Raw genomic sequence first — 22,289 nt, forward strand, 5'->3', positions numbered from 1 at the left:
GGCACTGGACTTATTAGACTTCATTTTTTAAAAAATCAGATCTCACCACCACTATAGCAGGAGCTGTACTCATATTCCCAAGGAAGTGACATAAAAAAATATGGGTAGAAAAACATCCAACCACTAAAACTGGAGAAGTGTTTTGAATTTCTATTGCTATGATATCTAAGAATATAGTGTATGTGGTTTTGCTTTGAATCAAAATTTCTAACCTTCTACTGACACAGCACTTACCCCAAAAGGAATTCCATTTGTTCTGAGCATAATTAAGAGGTGGTATCCTGGGAAAAAAACAAGGCAGAACTAGCTGCTTGTACTCAACAGAGCTGGGAGGAAGGAAAACATTGGTCAAGGAGAACACTGTGAGAGCATTACCAGTTATTTATAAAGGAACTAAAAACCCTAACACATTCCACACAAGCTCTTCTGTGAGGCTTTGTCTTTGTCTGGAATACTCAGCTCATTTCTTTCCAGGAGACAGAAGGGAATATCTGGACTTTCCTACACTGAACCTGTAGTAGCCATTTCCTACTACCTGTAGTAGCCATTAACTCTTATTTCAAATAATCACAAAATGGGACAGCACTCACCTGTGGAGTTTTCAGATAAGGTTAACTTTTAGATGTTAGTACTACAAATATTATTTATGTAATGCCTTGATGCTTTAACCTTCCATATACTGCAAATCAAAAAATAAACACAATTGCTTTTGCAAACTTGTCCAGAAAATGCAAAATGCACATCTTGCTTTTTTTTGAATCTTCTTTAGCAGCCAGATAAGATGACACATCTCTGGTTAATAAAGCCAAGAATGCTGCCACTGGACATTATGCACATGGCTCACATCTCCAGGAGCTGCTATGGGTGACCCAAGGTGAGAAACAGATGTACAAAACACAGAAAGATAGAACATTTTAAGTTTTAATCCAACAAATGAAGAAGGTCTCGACACAGTAAAATACCACTGCATTGCTAATGCTCTACAACTGTACATTAAAAATAATTCTTGTCTATTGATGTAAAAATAGCAAGTTTTATGATAGAGTAAAACACAGTATAGAAACCATTCAAAATCAAGTAGAAACCTCTTAAACAACTGAGGCATTTATGTAAGTATTTCTCCAAAGGTATTAAACAAAACACAGTTAATACTAACTCTAAACATCCCCCCACCTTCCCCACACTCTGCCCTAATTTATTGATTAGAAAAATAGTAGTCTCAGCTAGTATATTTTGCATTCTTTCAGAACCATCTAGATTCTCCATTTTCTTCAAGTACAGTAGAACAACTCATCACAATACAGTACTACCCTGAAGTAATTTATTTCCCAACACTACAGAATTCTGACAGCAAGTATTTCAAATTAATTGTGAAGGCTACAAGAGGCCCAGGAAGTTTGCAGGAGGGCAATTTAATTTTGAATGCAAATTATTTACACAAACATTAGTGTACTGTAATTACAGCATGAAACTTGCAATGCAGCTGATGAGTGCTTTTAACAAAAGCTTCAAATGAAAGAAAGGGAAGAAAAAAAGATTACAAAATAAATAATCTAAAGTTCTTCATGGTAGAAACGTTCATCATGAAGCTGCCTACCATAATCTGTTGCTTCACTGTTAAGAAACAAATCTTGGTTCTTAAGAATCTCTGCTTCAGAAAGCTTTTTATCATCATTCAAATCCATCTCTTCAATGAGGTGCAGAGCCTGTAAAAAAACCAGACCACCACATGCACCAAGTTAAAACAAATCTGGTTTGTGCTTATTTATATATTATAAAAAGAGGGAAGTTTAGCAGTAAGATGAAAAACCAAATGCAGAGTATTTTATTTGTAGCTCATTCACCAGAATTTCATAGCTCAAAGCTAACAGGCTGTGCAGCAGCTCTACTGGACCACTTATTTCTGAGAAATGGAGTCCTGGTATTACATGGCCTTTGTTTTCATTTGCTGAACATCTACAAATGCAGTGATTTAGAGAATCCTTCTGTTCCTGCTTTTCCTGATTGGTTTGGCTCAATGAAACTGAGCCAAAAATAACGGGCACAAACGTCAGCTAAGGGGATTTTAAAAGCACTCTGCATGGCAAAAGCTGAAAGATTAATATGACAAACATCTTGGCCAACGCATGTCAATTCCTGAAAATGGAATAGATTGTAATTTTTCTATTTTTATGTCATTTAACTACCGGGTTTCTCAAGTAATTTTGAAATGCTGAAATAGAAGTGTGATACTCTGACTTCAAACAGCAGTTTATGACTGAATCAATGCTACCTTCTCTTAAGGACAGGTGACTTTGCTAAGCCTTTGTATTACCCAAAGGAAAAAACTAGCAAATTAGAAAAACAAGTAAAACAAATTATTAGTTGCAGAATGGAGCTATTACTATTACAGAATGGAGCTATTGCTGTAAGCCAAAATCTGAAAGATTGCTAAGAAGAGCTAAAAAAAACCCAAACCAAGGAAGCTAACACAGATATGAGCAGCCCCAGCAGCACAGAGCTCATGTTAGAACAGTGCTATTTCTGTGAACTAAGAACTGAGCACAGCCAGAACAGGCCATGCAAAGGCTCTCAGATCCCCATTTACAGCAGCACTCCCAGAACAGCTCAGCATCCCACAGGTCCCACACAGCAGCACCCAGGGCTGCTGCTGCTGCTGCTGCTGCTGCTGCTGCTGCCACCACAGGGCTGCTCCTGGCCCCAGAGCCCAGCAGGGCACAGGGGGCAGCTCATGGGCTGTGTGTCTGTGTGTCTGTGTGTCTGACACAGCGAGGTGCCTCTCTTCCCCAGGAATATGAGACCATGGGAAGACCTGGCGTTCCTGCCATTTTGAACACCAAAATCCTCCAGGGTAAAGCAAAGACATGGAAAAGTTAGCTGAGAAGTTACTAGAAGAAAGGCAGAAATCCTCTCTACTGCAGTCAGGGACTGGAAACTGCCACAAAAAAAAAAAAAAAAAAAGCTAAAATGAGAATCCACTTAAAAGCTATTATGCTGTTCTATCCCTGATTAAACCATTTTAATTAGCATCATCAAAGTTTTACACCATCTTGAATCACAGAGTATTTCCATTTTCTTGTACTCAAAACCAGTTTTTAGTTCTACAATTATGATGATTTATCCAGTTAGAAGAATTACAATCAGTTTCTTATTTCAAAATTATGCTGTTCCTTTAGGTAGTGCATCTCATTAGACTTACCTACAACAACTAAAAATGACTTATTAAAATTCTGTACCCATGAGTCAAAGCAGATAAGCTATTTAAACATGTACAAAACCACTTTGTTAATTTACAAACATTTACACAATTAATAGGAACTTCACATTTGCAGTTAAAGGACCTGCACTCCTTGTCAAAATGAAAAGAAATTAAAAATATATGCAAAGATCTACTGATATATTTTTTTTCAATAACTAAGACATGATAAATCTGAATGCTTCTCTCATTTCACTGTGATTCTTCAAAATTCCCCTGCAGTAATTAAAATGTAACCAGCAGTGAAACCACGAACCTCCTCTTGTGCAATACCCTGATTGTTGGGTACTATCCAAGACAGCAGCTCTTGAGGGTTGAGTTTTCCATCATGATCCTTGTCATAGTCATTCACAAACCGATCCTTCTCAACCAGGATCCATTCTGGATCTTCCCTTGCAGCTGGTAAGACACAAGTGTAAAGTTTAAAGCTACTCTACACTTTAAAGCAGAGGTTTTCATCTTTTCTCCTAAGCAGATACACTTATTCTATAAAACATTACCTAAAAGTGATGTCACTAAACAAAAACAAACCATAAGGGGCAGAGGAAAGTAGGGAAAGCAATTTCATGTACTGTCAGTATTTATTTGCATACTTGTTTTATACTTACCCAATGTACAGGTATTGCATCCTGCAGCCTACAGCAATCTTAGACTTGTCCTTAACTCTTCATGTAATTGAGAAGTAATTCATCAAAATTATAAACACTGCAGACAAGCATAAACTGGCTTTCTAAGCCTTATGAAAGTCAAAAGCAGCAGGTATCACAAGCAGGTAAGTAACAGTTTCAAAATAATTACAATTTCACTATTAAAGAAGAAAGAATGAAGTCTCTCCTTCCTTTCTAACATTTGGTTTTGCAAGGAGATTTTCCCTTTATGTCACAATTCACCATACAGAGTTGCCCCAAACCATGAGCTAATTATGAATCAGAGCCCCCATGCAGCCTATTAGTCATTTTAAAGAGTGCTGCAGGAACAGTCTGCAGGAGAGAAAAGCTGAAGTAGTTTGTACAATCACAGCTGATTCTCAAGTCTTGCTAACAAGTTGTAAGACAAGGCTGTTATCTTCTTTATTACTACAACAATTTCACTCCTTTCCAACAAACTTTTTATAGACTGGCTTGGAAAAGCTTTCTTTCATGTTAGAGCAGGGAAAAGATAAAGAATTCTGTAGCTGCATCAGAGATTGGTTGTTTTTACTGGCTCTGACAAACAAAGATGGTTATAAAATGTGAAATTCCAGGTGGCTGATTAGAGTGAAGAAAAACAGATTATTCCCCTGGTTCTCCATATCCTCATGTGGCTTACACAACTCTCCCCAGCTAGGATGCAATTCAAAATTAGCACTGCTTTGGGACAAGCAGACTTTCCACAAAACTGAGCTTTCTGGAATGGGAAGAATTATTTGCCCTAGCTTTTAGCAAATCAAATACAGTGTGTAAAATATTCATTGAGAAATGTTGATAAGCATCAGCTAAGTGTCCTTCTTCTCGTAAAAGAAGGAACAGATCAAGTTTAAGGAAGGGCAAGATTGAAAAAAGCAAACCCAAACAAACCAAAGAGTGAAGGCAGCAATCGCTGCACTGATAGCTGGAACAGCTCAGTGACTCCTCACACTTCACCCCACTCACAAAACTCTCAGCTCAGTCCTCCCAAAGCAAGGCTGGCAGTGCCTGCTCAGGCTGACCAAGGCCAAGGCAGTTTACCCTCACATTCCTGCTAGCTGGATCTGCAGATGTGCTCAGCTGGCAAATATGGCTGCACCTTGTTTCAGCTGTATCCTCTGTGGTCAGGAATTCATTTCAGTCTTTCAGAAAACAAGAAGCAACTTGCAAGGAAACTGTGGAATGGGCTACACACAAACCACCACCAAGTACACATGGGGCAACTGAAATAAGGAGTCTACTATGCCCAGTTCCAGAAAACAGAATTATTCTAAGACAGAAAATCTTCCTCAGAATCTGTAGGTCTAATGTGAAAAGCTGAAAATAAAGGTGCATCCAATTCCCCCCATACCAAAAGTTTTTTTAGTTCCCTCTTTCATGTCCCTTCCCATTATTCCTTACTTGGGTCTCTTCTGTAATCACCAAGGAATTCTTCCAGGCTAACAAATCCATCACCATCTTTATCATGTTCTTCTAAAGCCTCCTGAATGACAAAGTCCTTTTGTATACATACAAAGAGCAAAATTAGCAACCCATGATCAAGAGAAACAGCACTGAATCATTTTGGAGCAATGACGTATTCCTTAAATGAAAGACTCCCTCATTTCAAATCTCTTTTTGTGCTTTATGCAGACTAGTGCAGTAATTGGTTCCTGTGAAATAAACCAGATCTGTTCTTAAGAGTTTAGAATGTCAGATTTCATGAAAACCAAATCTGAAAGGTGTCTATAGAGCTGGAATCCTTCAACACAGTTCAGAACTGCAAAAGCAGCTCAGAAACATTAATATGTACAAAGCTCTATCATCCAATTTCACTTTGATTATCTGGTGGATTCACTAATTTGCATTCTTGCAACTTAATTGAACTGTTAGAACTGGCTGGTCTTTTGTCCACCAGAGAGCCAAAACCAAAAGCTAAAACCTCACTGATGGATTTGCAGCCTAACAGAGCTGTGAGGTGGCTAAGGTGGCTAAGACAGTGCAGTCCCCAAAGCTGGGGATACTTATGCAATCCTAACTCTGGGAACAGATTTCAAAGAAAGCACTGAACTCCTGCTCCAGCTCCTGACCTCCAGCACTGGATCCATGAGACATCACCCAATTTTAATTTGGGCTGTCCAAACCATATCCATAACTGCTCCACCTCCTGTGGCACTGAGGCTAAGGACACACATTGAAAAGACCCCCACACACAGGCTGATAAAGGTTTTCCCCTATAAACCTTACCGTCATGTACTCCACCTCTTCAGGATGCTCAAATGCAATATATTCATCCACATTCAGAGCAGGAACATCATCTCTATTAGCTTTCTCAAAACGTTTTTTCTCCTTTAAATGAAGCTTAGAAAATAGATTTAGTTAGAGCCCTTACTGGAAAGGAAAAACAACATAATAGTAGCTGGCTCATTAGCATATTAATTGTTTCACATTACCTACTCATACTATCCTGATGATAAATTTTCACTAAAAACAGCTCACTGAGAGCAATAAGAACAACACTTTTGATTGAGGTGGTTTTATTCTAAGAATCACAAAAACCCCTGTTTTTTCCAATTTAAGGAGACATTTAAAATGAACCAAAGAGAGATAATAAAAAGACCAAGGATTCTCATTTTGATATGTGCATCCTCTTCTAAAAGTCACCAATTTCTAAAATAACAAACTGGAGAACCATTATTATAATTAATGGCATCCATTGCAAATTCCAAAATTTACATTTTAAAGACACTTAACTTTGTAATAGCTCTACATCTTATTTATGTCAAGGGCTGTCTGTAGTTCAGAGAAGGTCGTGAAAGATCATGTATGTAAAATGTCTTTTCTGAAGCCATTTTAAGGCCAGATTCCTTTACTACAGGACTGCTGTCCTTTAAATGTGATCATTTTAAACATTTTTGTGTTATTGTTTATATTTTATGTGATCATTTTAAAAGTCACTTCTCTAACCTGTTTTAAGTATACATATTAGCATGCCATTTAAAAAGAAATAATATCTGATATAAGCAGGCAAGTTATAATTTCTGAATGTCTTGCACTTTCTGTCTTCCAGATGTGCAAAGATTTCCTATTTTTTTCTTGTTCTGTTTTGTACAATCTCTTTATACAAAATACAGACCCACATCGTTGACAACCAATCTCTGCTCAAACTGCAGATCATGTGAAATATAAAAATCTTGGAATCCCATCCTAAGGTGTGCTGTGTTATCAGCGTGAGTGATCTGGGTACAGGAGTAGCCAGCAAATAAGAGATCATAAACATTTTACAAATAACCATTTGAAATTGTACTTTTGGTTTATATCTCACCTATTGACACTTCTCTCAAAATCAGGCTAAGCTGATGAACACAGAGCATTACATGTAACAAGTGAAGTGCAAGATCTTAACTATTCTGCAAAATAGTGAAATGTCCTCTTAGAGAAAAGCTGACTTTAGCTGGGAGTTTAACTAGGAAGGCAATCCAGAAGGATTACAGAAAGCACTATACTGCCTATACTGCAATGTAAGCTTGAACCATTGAGGGAGAAAGAAAGTTTTCCAGAGTTTTTTGGGAAATGATGAGCAAGGCTGCCATCTCCTGGTAAACTCCTGCTCTTACCTGATGTCACTTCCAAACTGTATCTTACTCTTTCACCTTGATCAGAGCAGGACCACTATACTAATCTGAAAACCTAAGGAAAATGCTGAAGGTGCCTGACCTGTGATGCTTGTACAATGCTGCTCATTTACAATCTACGTTGGAGAAGCCAGCAGGCAGGAAAATGCAGCAAGCAGTCAAGTCATAACATGAGCAAGCAGTTCTATCCCAGCTTATAGATTCATAGCTCCCTATGTATCTGTGATGCCAATGTCCCAAAAATGGTATCAATATTTTGACTGGAAGTTCCTCTGAAAGTCTTGTGGTATTTAAAAGCTATGTAATTATTCAGTTATGCGACATACTATGCTTTACAGTTTGTTTCTTCAATGTGTAAAATCCTTTGTTCACTATATTAGTTTAACTTCTGCTAACATCCTAAATTACCTACTACTACTTTACTAAAAGCCGACAAAGCAATCCTCACAGAAAAAAATAAACCTCTGACTAGAATAGTCTAAAAACACACTTATTCTCTTTCTGGGAAACATTTACATGTACTTACAAATGTGGAACTTGAAAGGAAACAAGTTTTGCTATGTGATGGTTCTTGTGAACCTGTTCACCCTGCCTCTCTCCCTGCTTAAGCATCTGCTTCCATAGACGTGACTCACACACAACTTCTGTGTTTAAACATCCATTTTTAGCTGTGGGAGCTGCATTTTCATTGCTTAAAACTGTTTGTTTGAATGGCTGTTGCTTTCTCTGTGGATCTCTCTCTAATGGACAGGCAATGTTACAGCAGGCAATACTGACAGCCCACACTGAGTGCCTGAGCAGTAACTGAAAGAAGGGCTGTAACAGTGCAACTAAGGGGTTAAAGAGCTTCCTTCTGCTCCAGCCCCAGTGCTGCTGGCCCTGCTGAGGGCAGGACTGTGTCAGGCTCAGACTTCACCCAATGGATTGCATCCTGGGTTAAAGATGGTGGCTGGAGACCATGCTCTGCTATAAGACTTATGCTCCACTCAGCCAGAAAAATACACTCAGGAGGTGCCATTTCACTGTGTCTTTATTTTGTCAGTAGCAGCTTTAATACTCCACTACTTTCCTTTAATTACTCCCCTATCTCAGATAGCATAACATGTTAACCATATGCCAGCTGCTCTGCTTTCTCTACCCATCTCGTTCTGTCACAATAAACAAATATTGCTGCCTTTGGCCAACAGCTTCCAGGAGCTGCTGCTGAAACATTTTACCTGGCGAAATGATTCTTCTTCTTGATCCTCCAGGACAGTGTTCTCATCAAAATCAATTACACGATCATACATTTGCAAGTTATACTCCTTCCAGGACACCAGTCCGTCACCATCTTTGTCATAGTCACTGAAGTGCTGCTTGGCTTCTTGTGTAACATAATGCTTAAAAGACTGCTGTATCCAGGAGCTCAGCTCATCTGTGGAAACCATTAAAAATATAACAAAAGAAAGAGAATCAGAATCATCTGCACCATAAAAATTGTGAAGATGACACAGATCTATTCTGTCTGGAATATACTTTGCAATTCAGATGAAAGCATGCAGGCAAGAGGTTACTTAAAGCAAACCAGTCTGTTTGCTCCATGCTGTGGCTTTTTCCAAGGTAACTGAATGAGGGAATAGATCACAGCTACAGACTTCAGGGGGTTTGTTAATGATTATGTGGCCTAGTCTTTTCTAGTCTGAAAGAAATCAACACTATACCATCATTTCTCACTTATTTCTTCTCCAGAGTTTTATGAAAATGATGCTGAATATAGTTTAGACACACAACTCTAAATCTCATTTGGTATCCTAAAAAACCATTGTTCCCATCACTCTGGGGTTTCTTTAGAAAAATCCACAAACTGAAATCAAAAACCACTTTATTTTGTGTCATTGCCTTAATTACCCAAAATAAAATATTAACTACTTTTGTAGTGCTACTTTCCCTTTACTTGGGGCTGAAATCAAGCCTCACATAGTTTGGAAAGGTTTTTTAGCTGCTTGTTTTTATACAAATGTAGCTAAAAGAAATAAAACTTAATATACCAATGAACTGACAGAAATACATTAAAGTTACTTCATTTAGAGAAGACTGGGAGAACATATTCTCCCAGTATCTCTCAGTTATTTTCAGGTGCCTGGAAGGGAAAAACATCTCCCTCTGCATTGCAAAAATTATACATCCTAATCAACTCAACTGAAATCCTGCTCTGAAGAGTCATGATGACTAAAAAAGAGTCCTACAGAAATCACTACTTTGACGCAGAAAAATCTTACAGCATTTATTAAATACGAAAGTATCTTATCCTCTCCTTCTTGGCAGAGGCATCAATACAACTTTATTAGGTTTATTTAAATATCCTTGAAAAGCAACAAGGGATTTTTAAAAATACATTTTGAGTACTGAATTTATATTAGCAAAGGGACCAGCTTGCTAACAGATTCTGTGAATCGACTGAACGTGCAGAGGTGTGTGTGCCAGCAGGGCTTGTGCACAAACCAGCACTGCCTTCCAAGAAACTGCAACATTTCTCAAAGATGGGCACCATTAATTAATGGTTTATTTCCCAGCACTGAAGGTGTGAGGCACAGCCATGTGATATCCACATAATGTCCAGTGCCATGAATCGGAAATACTTAATATTCCAACACTAGAGAAGCAGCATTAAGATATTTCATCTTCTTCTCACCAAATGGAGGCACTAGTAAGGAAGATGTTCTCAAGAGTTTTGCAATACAGTGAGGAATAACTGAGCTCAAAAAGCTTCAGTACCATAAGTTTCTTACTGTAAAAACACATTCCACTGTGAGTTTTACCTTTGGGAAGTGAAAGGAAGGCAAGTTTTCATTAGACTGAGAATCAGATGCAGTAAATACACTATGAGGACAGAGTATGGCTGGAATTCCTATCCTTTTATATAATACTTTTTTCCTTAAAGCCTTCATGTTGTGAGCTGCTTGTGGTGTATGACAGGGATTAGCCATCCCACTGAAGTTACAGACTATCTCACCTCTACACAGTCTTGCAGGAACACTGAAATAAGGGTGCAGTTTATTAAATTTAGTGTATAAAGTGAGAAGCATTCAAAAGACACTCGGTCTTGTCTTTAAAACTGCATTTTGTTCTCTCACCTAGAAAGCTTCCTGCATGTTTAGTGTCATTTTAATGAAATCATGTTCTGGCAATTGACCAAGGATTCTGCTTGCTTTGTGTGTGCACATAAGAGACTTTTTTGTCAAAATCACAGCAGAGCAAAAAAAGTTCATAATGAAGTTTAAAATTAAATTTAGATTATCATAATGATGTACTGAAAGGGCCTGAGTTTACCATGGAGCTCCTAAGTCTGACTGACAAAAACCTGTCTGGAAAGAGCCATTTGATAGTGTTCTATGATGCAATATCATCCTTCAATGTCACTTGGTGTCACCAGGTACTGAAGCACACCTACGTAGTATTATGGCTGCAGTACTTTCCATCTTACACCCGCTCTCTGATTGCACATAACAGGATTACAAGCATGGAGACCCACTTGATTCCAAGTAGCTTCAGACATGCAAGAAGCAGGTACCAGTGCAAAGGAGGTACCTTCAACTTCATACTGCTCTGACCTACACTGACTCTTGCTGGCCACACTCCTTCCATCACAGAATGGGTCAGGCTGGAAGCAACCACGGTGGTCATCTGGTCCAACCTCCCTGCTGAAGCAGGGTCATCCCAGAGCACATGGCACAGGATTGTGTCCAGAAAGTTCTGGAGTACCTCCACTGAGGAGACTCCACAACCTCTCTGGGCACTCTGTGCCAATGCACAATCTCTGCACAGGAAAGAAGCTCTTTCTCATATCGCGGTGGAATTTCCTGAGCATGAGTTTCTGTTCATTGCCTCCTGTCCAAGAAGCTGGCACCACCGAGCAGAGCCATGCTCCATCCTCTTGGCACCCTTCCTTTAGGTATTTACACATATCAGCGAGGTCCCCTCTCAGTGGTCACTTCTGGAGTCAAACAGAAACCTTAGGCACAGAGATAGCCTCTGTGTGAGCCTGTCAGTGTTTCTAACTCATTGTGCAAGGGATCGTGATGTTTTCCACAGGGATTCTCCCCAGCACAAGAGCCACGGGCTGTGTCACGGGTAGAGCGCGTTCTCCTCCCGGAGCAGCCCGGCCCGCCCGGCCCCCGCCGTTACCCTCGCTGAGCAGCCCGTCCTCGTCCGCGTCGATTTTCTTCACGATGTTCCTCAGCCGCCGCTGCTGCTCCTCCGGGCTGAGCCGCGCGTACTCCTCCGCTTCCTCCTGCGGCACAGCAGCAACACGCCCCGTCAGCGGCCCGGCCCGGCCCGGCCCGGGGAGCGCGCCCGCCCCGCGGCCCCGCCGGAGCGGCGGCCGGCCCCGCCCGCCCCCGGCCCACCTGCCCGCCGAGCAGCGCCTCCCGGTCGTACTCGGCACGGTGCTGCCCGCTCGCCGCCGCCAGCGCCAGCGCCAGGCCCAGCGCCAGCAGCACCGGCCGCATCGCGCCGCCCGCCCAGAGCGATCCGCGGCGAGGGGCGGGGAGAGGGCCGGGGGCGGGCGGGGGGCGCGGCGGAGGGTCGGGCCGGCGGGCGGAGGGTCGGGCCGGCGGGCGGAGGCGGCCGGGGGTGTCACTTGCGCACAGTGGCGGCCGTTCGGGAACGGGAACGGGCCTCTCTCGCCAAGGCTTTTTTGGTCTACCAGCGAGAGGTACCAAATACCGTCAGGATATACTGAGAATTATCCAACTGTTAAATATCAGTGAGGCCTGTCAGATGAAGTGATTTACTACGGTCTGAGTTCGAGGAGCGTTTGGACATGGTAGGAGTGACTATTCGAGATGCCCTGCACAGGACACAGAGTTGGGCTGAATGATCCTGATGGGTCCCCTCCACCTCGGCATATTCTGTGATTCTGTGTTACCAGAATTTGAGGCAAGCATCAACAAACCCTGCAAGGGGAAGATGATCAGGAAATGAGGTGTGCCAAAGCTTTATACCAAAAAGGAACGAGCATTAGTCTTGCTTAAGGGCGCAACTCACAAGTAACGCTTCTGAGGCAAAGAGAAAGGGAAGCGAGGCTTTGTAAGAGTTATTAATAATTGGATCAATGCAAGTTTTAATAACTGTTCAACACAGATAATAGAAAGCTGTAAAATAAATTTAGCCTCATTGACCACTCAGACAAACTGAAAATACATCGTGTAAATGAGCAGGGGCCTCCCCAAGAATATAATTCCTAACAGCTGTCACATGAAATTGGGATTGCTCTGATCCCGACCCCACTGTGTCAAATTAATCGTTGTTACTGGGTTGAGATTTATGTAGGACCATTGTTAGATTTGTTTTTTCTCTTTTCAATATAAGAGTCTTTTCAAAATTCTTCCTTTAGCCAGAAAGAGGTGAGTTTAACCTACCTGTGTTTCCATGAACACCATTGTTTAGGCAAAGCCCCAAGGTAATGGAAATTGCTGCACTGTCCAGTCCCTTCTATGGCTGATCCCAGTTCACCCCCAATTCTATTAACTGTGAAGAGCTACGACAGTTCATTTTGAAGATCCGAGAGTAAAATATTGCAATAAATCAGTAAATGTGTTATTGCAATTTCCTGCCTGTATAAGAAATGTCTTTCCATTAAAAAATCTAATAGTGAGTTAAGTCTAATATCTTTTATTGGTTTAAATGTCAAATTTCCCATCAGTATTTAATAAATCACATGTACAAAATGTGAATTGAGTCCTACTATTTGCGGCATGTGTAGACAAAGCAAATCCTATGAGCAATCAAGTCAGAAATATGATTTGATTAGATTCTGAAATAGCACTCAGGATGCTTTGTTTTCTTTGTCTGATGCATTAGTAACACTACAAAAAACCTCTTTGCTGTGTATCTCAAGGGTTGACAAGTGTATCAGACTGGACATTTCAGTACACAACCTGCAAAACCACATTTATTATTATTGAATTCATTATATCATATATATTAGGAAAAAAATCAGAGAAAAGGCAAAAAAATCAGAGAAAAAAACAGAGAAAATCATATTCTTCTCCATGTCAAAATACAACAGACCCTTCCCAGCACACAGTTAAACCAGTTGTGTAATAAAATTCAAGACCATTCTGGTATGAATGCGGGGGAGGGGGGGGAAGAGAGAGGTTTTTCTGTTCCCTCCATTATTTTAACCACTTGCATAGCAAATGCATCACTATTGTAAGTTAGAAGGGAGTATCAGTGAAGCTATTTTTAAATCAGAATATCAGTCATGCTATATAAAAATTTTTTTATGTGGTGAACTTCCTGACTTTTCTGGAGAATCTGCCCTTCCTTCAAGCCAAATCACATGCAGTGTGTCACAAATCTATTTGGAGCCCTTCTTTTGGTCACAAAGAAAAAGAGAATGTTAAAAGGTCATGTTCAACTTCTCTGTGAGATCTGCAAGTGTAAATTGGGTCTGTTGGACTGTCAGCACAAGACCAGCAGTCCAGCAGCACAAGCACCAGTTCCTGAGCAGTTATTTCTAACAAGTCAAGTTATCCATCTGGTGTTCACTGTAAGTTTTTGACATTTCTACATTTCAGTTTTATAAATCACTGCTTGACTTGAATAAGCCTTAATTCATTTTATTCTAATGTATGTACTGACAGAATTGATTGACAGTAGCTTAATTTAGATAGGCTTCCATTTTGACATATTTTGTTATTATCACATCAACATTTTAAGCTGCATGAGGCCATTTATCTAAGACCTGCATGCAAAGATTATCCTTCCTTTTTCCATTATAAAAGTTGTTGATTTTAGGTTTAAATAAGGGAAAAAACTGAGCAGCAGTTTATGAAGATCATCAACATTTAAATACCCTGTGTTTGGATTTCAAAGTGACAGTAATTTGCTTTGGTACTACCCAAATATAACTTCTTGAATGTTCCAATTGTTTCATAAGACTTTGCAGGAAGTATTTTATACTCTGCAGACATTACTGACCTGTTTTTCTAGTTCTTTGCATTTAGTGCAGTTATTAATATCTGAGGAAATAGGTTATGAGAGGAGATTCTTCTGATGCTGTATCTGATTTGGCATCAAACCAGAACAGCAGGATTTGATGCAACACAGTATCAGGGCACTCAGCTCAGCCACACATTGAGGAGGCAGCTGATAAATAATAAGTGCATTGTCAAAGGATGGCACTGTGAGGGATTTGGATGAAATCTTCAAGGCTCAGCTCTCTGCTCCCAGGTGAGTGATGTATCCTTTCTGAGAGGTGTTGTTGCTGCTGCAGATCCAACTGAAGCGTGTATGATCTCCCAAGCCATCTATTGCCATCCTTGCAGGACTTTTAATGTTTTAGAGATGACAGCCCGAGCTGTCCAGGTTATCATTTAGGCCTCTTTCTTCTTGCTATTCCTGTCAAACACAGGGAAATGGATTATTCTTTTCACATCATGCTTTTACATGCTTGAACACTCCTACCACATCCCCTTTTGTCTTATCAGATTCCACTTGTCTGGTGTTTCTTCACAAATCACATTTCCCAGGCCTCAGACCCCAGGAGGAATGCGGGACTCTTCACAAGCCCCACCCATCCCCAGGTGGGCACGCTGGACACAGTAGCCCAAACCACACTTCAGTGTTACACCCCAGGATTAGGTGCCTGTTTTATACCTGTACCCCATGTATTGCACACAGTTATTTACTGTCCCCCTTTTCTCTGCTCCCAGCAGTGGGGAGGGGCTGGGTGCTGAGGGGCTGACTGCCATGACTCAGTGATCACACTGGCACAGGAAGCCACATCAGGCTGACAGCAGCTGAACACGAGCCCAGGCAGGCAACAAGGCCAATGGCCCCTGGGCAGTGCCAGCAGCGCTGTGGCAGCAGGAGCAGGGCAGGGACCATCCATCCCCCTGTGCTGGGCTCTGCTGAGGCCACACCTCACATGGGGGCCCCTCACAACAAGGAAAACATGGAGGAGCTCCAGCATGTCCAGAGGAGGGAACAGAGCTGGGGAAGGGTCTGGAGTATCAGGAGCAGCCAAGGGAGCTGCAGGGGCTCAGCGTGGAGGAAAGGAGGCCCGGGAAGACTCTTGCTCTCCACAGTTTACCAACAGGAGGTAAGGGCTGGTCTCCTGCCAGGCAATGGTGACAGGATGAGAGGCAATGGCCTCAAACTACACCAGTGAAGATTTAGGTTGGACATCTGCAGGAATTTCTTTGCAGAAGCAGTGATTAGACATTGGAACAGGATGCCCAGGGAGGTGATGGAGCCACTGTCCCTGGAGGTGTTTAAGGTGTTTAGCCATGGCACTTGGTGCTATGGTCTAGGTGACAAGGTGGTGCTCGGTCACAGATGGGACTCAGTGGTCTCAGAGGCCTTTCCCAAGCAGATCGATTCTGTGACCGCACCCCAGCGTTTCCTCAGGGGCTGAGGGCAGCCCCGAGCTTGGCCTTGCCCGAGGGGCCGCGGGAACCTCCTCAGTGGCCTCCTCAGGGTGGGGCGAGGCGCGGGCAAGGCGAGGGCACCGCCTCGCCGGCGCGGGCCGGGCATGCATCGGGCGGGGCGGGTGGAAGGTGTGTGGCCAGGTGTGCAGCCAGGTGAGGGCACCGCTTGCACCCGGCGCGGGCCGGGCATGCGTCGGGCGGGGCGGGTGGAAGGTGTGGGGCCAGGTGAGGGCATCGCCTCACCGGCAGGCGCCGCGCATGCGCAGGCCGGCCGGGCGGGGCCGGCACGGCAGCGGGCGGGCGGTGGCGGCGGGGTGCGATGACGTCAGCGCGGCGGGACGCGCGCGGGCGGGACGGCGCGGCGCGGCGGAGAGCGTGAGTGGCCGGCGCGCGGGCCCGGCGCGAGCGGGCAGCGCGCGGGAGGCGCGGGCAAGATGGCGGCGGGCCCGCCTCACCCCCCCTCAGCCCCACAGCCCCGGCGGGCGGCTCCGCCGCACGGCCCGGCCAGGCGGGGCGCGGATAGCCTGGTTGCTACAGGCGACCGGGAGCGGTGGGTGTGGGTCGGGCCGCGCCTTGAGGGAGAAAGGGGCTGTCCGTCTGAGCCAGCCCCTCGCGGCGTTCCCGCACTGCCCGTGGGGAGACTCGGGCTCAGCCTGAGGGGGGTCCCGGTGCTTGGGACCCCGCCGGTCCTTCAGGCCCCCCTGTCCTCAGCGGGGGTTGTGCGTGGGGGGAGAGGCACCCTCGCTGAGGAAATTCGCTGTGAACCCGTGTCAAATGCCACATGCTGTATGGCTGTTTGCATCTTAGAAACTGCTAATGTCGTTCCTAGTGTAAAGCCCTGCTCTTCCTTTGCTGTCAGAGACAAAATCACGGCTGGCAGCACAGGAGGTCTCGCAGTGTACTCAGGGTCTGCCTTCTCTCTGCAGTTCTCTAAATACAAATTCCTATTTCTGCATTATTTGCAAGTGAACTGCACTACTGGGAAAATACGTGGATCCTCGTATTCTCTCCTAAAATATATATGTCAGTTTAATCTGCTTTTATTATCCCTCGAGTACAATCAAGTTTGCTGTACAAGAGATGTTTTCTAAGATGCTTTTTTTTGAAGACTCAGTGGTGGATCTGTTCTGATGGCTGAAGTGATGCAGAAGTACAATCTTTGTTTTCAAAAACTCCATCCAACTGCATTACATTTTGGTTTGTATGGGTTTACTAGGTTGTCTTAAGCCATACAGAGATCGGTGGGCTTGTTGGCTCAGGCTGGGCTAAATCCCTATAGAAAATTCAGCTATTTCTGTAATGTGAGAACAGTTGAACAGTCTGCTTAAAGGCCATGGTAAAGGCCAACAAAATCTGACTTTGGACCTGATTAAAGGTTAATACTGTCTTTTTACCTGACCTTGCATAATTTAGAAGTGTCTTTAATTTCCATTTAGTGTCTGATTCTTCAGATAAGTAAGATTAGACTGCACTCAAAATAGACTGCACTCAGCTGTTTAGAATTTATCAACCTTAAAGCCAAGGATTTAACTTTATTTCAGAATTGCTAGCACTGTTTTGGAAATTCTTGATAAACCTCTAAATAATTGCACCTGTGGACTTTCTTCATTTGTGGCAATGGTTCTGTTACAGCTGCATAAAGTATTCACTTTGCCAGAGCTCACTTGTACAGCAGCCTTCACATCTTGAGTTCCATGAGAACAGAAGTTTCAGTTTGATTTTGCTTGATCATTAATTAGCTGATGCTGATTGTTAGTGCATCTCTGATTTGTTTTTCTTTCTGAACTGATCACCAACTCTGTCCCAGTTCTCTGTCCCAGGAAAGATTGTTCTACTTGCATCACTGTTGTAGAGCAGTCCATGCAGTGATTTGTTTGAAAGTTTTGATAGTTTTTGTACTGTTTACTGTCTAACCACATATAAAATTACATTTTTCTGTAATGTCAGTCTCTTTTTGTTTGCTTCTTGGACTTTTGGCTGTTTTTAGTAAGGAGCAATGCAAACACTTTACAATAAAATTATCTTCTGACAACATTACTGTGCTCATCTGATGTACATGACCTAAATGCTGCCAGAAAGCTAAAAGTAGTTTAGAACTGGTTGAAGGTAAAATTATTAATTGCATTTTTTTGACACAGGTATGAAAACTCAATGGGGTCATCCAAAAATGTAATAAGTGAGCCTGTTGATGCAGAGGAAGGCTATAACATGATGGTAAGACATTCAGTAACTATTACACTGTATGGTGTTTTTTCAACAGCAAGAAAAACTAATTTTTCATGTTGAGATTAATTAATCAGTTCATTTGTACCTTCTATGAAAGTATTGATTCTAGGAGCTAAATAAATATTATTCATTAACACTGTAGAGAAGCACCTTCAAAAAGGAATTTTACAGTAGAATAAATCTGAGCATTTTTTCTGTTTTGCATAATTTCTAGTTGTGTTAGTATGTGGGGGTTTTGCATTCCTTTTTTTTCAGCTGACTCCCATTTTAAGCTGCTTTCATCCAAGCTGTGCCGCAGTGTAAGACCTCAATGTTTGTGGTGTTCTTAGAAGGGGCTGAGCTTAGAGCTGAATGACTTTTCCTTGGGAATGCAGTGGATGAAACTGCTCAGTTTGTTTACATCAATGTATTTTTATCTATGAGCATCATTTAAAGAAGATTCCTCACAAAAGGTCCTTTAGTATTTGTAGCCATGACAAGAAGCAGTACAGATTAAATGATAAGCATTTGCTGTTTGAGGCTGAGCAGTTTCTGGTCCCTCCTTTGGCCTGAGGGCTGAGTGTATGCAGAGCATGTGGCAGAAGGAAACTGCTCTGGGTAGCTGAGTGGCAAATAGCAGGGCTTCAGGTGAGGGGGCACTCAAAGCCAGGGGTCAGTGTGAGAGGGAGGGGACTGCAGTGAGCTCTTGTCAGATGGAAAGGCTGTTCCTGGCCACTCCTGCCTTTGGCACAGTGATTCTCACTTCTGGCTGTGCAGTTCCTCATTGCTGACTCCTGCTTGGGCCTCCCTTTTGACTGATGTCCAGGTTACAGAGATGAGAATTTTAAGTTAGGCTCTACAAAATACCTTGAAATGTCATGATGAGATTCTTATTGTTCCCTTTTAAGCTTTTCTGGCTTGTATAAAAATAAATAATTTGGGAAGTTAGTTTGTTGTGGACTAATGCAAAGTTTTAGACTCACTTCATTAAGCAATAAGGGATTAAAAACCCAAACCAAATTTGCTGCAGCAGAAATGGTCACTCTTACTAAAAATTCCCAGCAAGAATAGGCAATTAGTTGTATAGAATAAGAATAGATTAGAGCCAGTTCTGTACAGGTTCTGGGGATTTTATGTGCTTTACTTGAGTTGCTTAGGGCCAAGGTCTGTAATTTTACTCTGTTTTCCACAACTTCACAGATTCAGCAGTGCTGTTTTTTTCCTGTGTTGTGTTGCCTGGTAGTGTCTCTGGGCAGTCTGTGAGGCACTAGATGGCACACTGTGACTTCAGAAAGGCAACTGAGGACATCTGCATGAGAGAAACCCAAGTTAAAAACTATTAGATCAGCATTAAAGTAAAAGGAGTTTCTTGTTTGTGTTATTTTCCTGCTGCCTTAAAAAATTCTAGCCACTCATCTTCTATATTTGTTTTTAGTGTAACTTTACTGTATTTTCTTTCTAAAGATGTAGAAGTGGTTGCAGGCTTGAGCCATATGATGGTAAAAATGAAAAGAGGAAAAATATACCTCCTGATTAGTTCTACAGAAAATCAGTCTGTTTGTGCCTAAAATAATTCTTAGGTTTGTTTAACTCCTTTATGGTTAAGTTGGCCAGTGTTTAAAGCTAACCTGGTCAGCAGTTTGTGCTATCATGGTACATAAGTTTATCATCACCATACATCTTTTGGCTTTGTTGCAATTTATTGTGTGAGGACTAACTTTCCTACACTGTAGAAGAGGCAAGACTTTATCTGATTGACATCTGTCAGTTGATATAAATACTTTTAAAGTACTTGTTTTCAGATGTCTTGTGATGGAGCACCTCCCAAGTGCAAAGAACTGTTTATTAGGTAAATGGAGAGCATCCCAGGGTCTCTTATTCTGTCTGTGAGTGGTTGCAGCTTTGCAGTAACAGCCCATCACAGTTGCCAGGAAATACTTTCTAGGTTCTTGTCTTAGTGAGAGAGCTGGGATTTTATTCATGCTTCAGATGGTTCCCATACAGCTCATGCCTTTCTCCAGGCTCTCACCAGTCAGCCAACATGTGTATTTTGGTCTCATGCTCCCTTTAGCTTGTATAATTAGTTCTAATTGACACAGGGTAATTAAAACATTTGTGAAGTCTGCTGTGATGTCCCAGCAGCATTGTCAAGCAATTAAATGAAAGTGATGTGGTCTGAAGGTACCCATCCATCCTGAGGGCTGGGTGGTAACTCCCATGCCATGCTGATGAGTAAATCTGCTTCTGTGCAGAAGAATGGCAATGAAAATGAATGCATCCACCTGTTTCAGATATTTGAGGAAAATTCAGCACCACATTGGATGGTGTAGCCACATACTGGATGAAATCAACATGTCAGACCAAAGATTTCTTTCTTGTGTGCCCATCCATGTATTTCTTGTTTTCAGGCTTCTTTCCAACGCTCCAACAGCCATGACAAAGTGAGGAAAATAGTGGCAGAGGAGGGACGGACAGCAAGGAACCTGATAGCCTGGAGTGTCCCACTGGAAAACAAGGAGGATGATGGTATGTGTTTAACAGTCTTCCAGGTCTTTGCACTTCCATCCCTCTGTCAGCTGGAGTTCCTCATCTGGAAATATTTTCTTTACATAAAATTTCTCTATTAAAAATATTCTGTTTAGCATACATAGTGTAATTTAGAAGTTTTTTGACAAAATGTGCCTTGCAGTTGGCAGATCACTTTGTAAAACCTTCCAGTGGCAGATTCAAAACTGTTTTAATTTATCTACAAGTGACATCTAAGACTGTTTCCTTCTGCTGATGTTGTCAAGATAGTTGTGTAACACAATGATGTTGTCCTAAAGTGCTCTCTTGTAACTGGGGAATTCAGAATTGTAGGGATTACTTAGAACAATCTAACAAATTTCTCTCTGTGTTGTAAAACAAAGAAGTTTGGAAGTTTCTTTTGGGATAACTTCAGCTTTGGTAGATGCCAATGAAGACTCTCTAAAGAAGGGGATATGTGAGGACAGCTTTCTGTAATGCAAGTCCTCAGAACAGTTTTATTACTGCTGTAATACTCTCTTGTGGTATGATGACTTAAGGAGCCAGGAACTGACTTTTATTTTTATCCTACTCAAGCTGTTCCAGATGTCTGAATGCTGGTTTTGAGAACTTCATCTCAAATATTCTTGTAGCTGCATGTCCCTGTCCAGGTGCTGCAGATTTTAAGTGTCTAAAAGTAAATTTTTTTATGCTGTGGAGATGGTTGAACATGGGAACCAGTTGCCTTGAAAAACTGTGGGCATCATCTTCCTTGGAGATGCTCAAAACCCCCCTGGACATAGCTCTGGGCAGCCTGGAGGTTGAGTTAAACCATCTCTAGAGGTTCCTTCCAACTCAGCTGCTCTGTGATTCTGCCAGTGGAAAAGACATTTCTAACAAATGTTATGTCTCAAGGTGCAAGATAATTCACCCTATGTCTGATGCAAAGTTTCAACTGTCTGAAAGCAGAGTAGAATTGGGGCCCAAAGTATTTCCAGATTCCCAATTGGGGAAGGTAGTGATGTGAATATGTGTGTGGTAAGGGAACATGCAGTGTATTTCCAGTAGTATTTTTGAGCAACTTGTGGGTTGATTCACTTTCTGTGTAAAGATTTGTTATTTTTGAATACTACCTTGCTTGTAATATTATTTTAGAAACTTTAACGCTTTTTCCTTCAAAATGTCTCTGAGTTGTAGATGAATGTTTGCTCTAACAAATTCTGCTAAACCATGATAAATGAATGTAAAAGTGAATTTTTAGCTTTCATTGAATAGTAGTTATGTACAGTAATTAAAATCCAAGTAGCTGTATTAATTTCCTTTGGTCATATTTTCCTTTCCTCTTTTGGTCATATTAGCCCCATTTTAGTTTTAAAACTTTGTCAGTGGTGCTTTCTTTTTAATGTTTCTTAAATTATAAGTGACCTTTTTGCACAATGCAAAGGATCTGATGATTATTGCCTGATGGAAAATTTCCCTGCGAAAAGGAACTTGTGGTTAGTGAAAGCCTGGCAGAGCCAATCCTTTATCTCTTGGCCCTTGCCTGGCATGGGGGGTGTTTATGTCGGTGTCACTGAGCTCTGGTTCATTTTTTACTGCTCCTTCCATGTGTGCTGTGTCCCTGAGGGAT

At 41.9% G+C, this 22,289-nt stretch overlaps 2 protein-coding genes across 3 annotated transcripts in view; one reads left to right on the plus strand and one right to left on the minus strand.

The window, feature by feature from the left end:
- Positions 1 to 903: 903 nt before the first annotated feature.
- On the minus strand, positions 904 to 12,058 carry RCN2 (reticulocalbin 2). Of its 2 annotated transcripts, none has more exons than XM_058811388.1 (7): positions 11,921 to 12,058; positions 11,700 to 11,805; positions 8,753 to 8,949; positions 6,148 to 6,249; positions 5,323 to 5,419; positions 3,513 to 3,655; positions 904 to 1,706 (listed from the first exon to the last, which is right to left on the minus strand). In XM_058811388.1, exons 1-7 carry the CDS (start codon positions 12,020 to 12,022, stop codon positions 1,554 to 1,556), a joined length of 900 nt encoding a protein of 299 aa, XP_058667371.1. In that variant the 5' UTR covers positions 12,023 to 12,058; the 3' UTR covers positions 904 to 1,553. The 2 variants fall into 2 exon arrangements, with proteins under 2 accessions (XP_058667371.1, XP_058667370.1); XM_058811387.1 differs by having other exon boundaries at positions 6,148 to 6,261.
- A 4,210-nt stretch (positions 12,059 to 16,268) lies between these two features.
- Positions 16,269 to 22,289, plus strand: part of SCAPER (S-phase cyclin A associated protein in the ER) — a 136,337-nt gene continuing 130,316 nt past the window's right edge. The window contains exons 1-3 of the mRNA XM_058811238.1: positions 16,269 to 16,324; positions 18,088 to 18,163; positions 20,563 to 20,680. Of these exons, the coding sequence (XP_058667221.1) occupies positions 16,269 to 16,324; positions 18,088 to 18,163; positions 20,563 to 20,680 (250 nt within the window). The remainder of the gene's footprint in view (positions 16,325 to 18,087; positions 18,164 to 20,562; positions 20,681 to 22,289) is intronic.

The sequence above is a fragment of the Ammospiza caudacuta genome, chromosome 10 (assembly GCF_027887145.1).
Source record: "Ammospiza caudacuta isolate bAmmCau1 chromosome 10, bAmmCau1.pri, whole genome shotgun sequence".
Taxonomy (NCBI): Eukaryota; Metazoa; Chordata; class Aves; order Passeriformes; family Passerellidae; genus Ammospiza; species Ammospiza caudacuta.

Coding starts and splice junctions, on each gene's coding strand:
- RCN2 (XM_058811387.1), bottom strand. CDS start 12,022: ATGCGGCCGGTGCTGCTGGCGCTGGGCCTGGCGCTGGCGCTGGCGGCG. Junction 6,262..8,752: donor AAGAAGAATCATTTCGCCAG/GTAAAATGTTTC, acceptor CTATTTTCTAAG/CTTCATTTAAAGGAGAAAAA. Junction 3,656..5,322: donor TGATTACAGAAGAGACCCAA/GTAAGGAATAAT, acceptor GTGTCTTACCAG/CTGCAAGGGAAGATCCAGAA.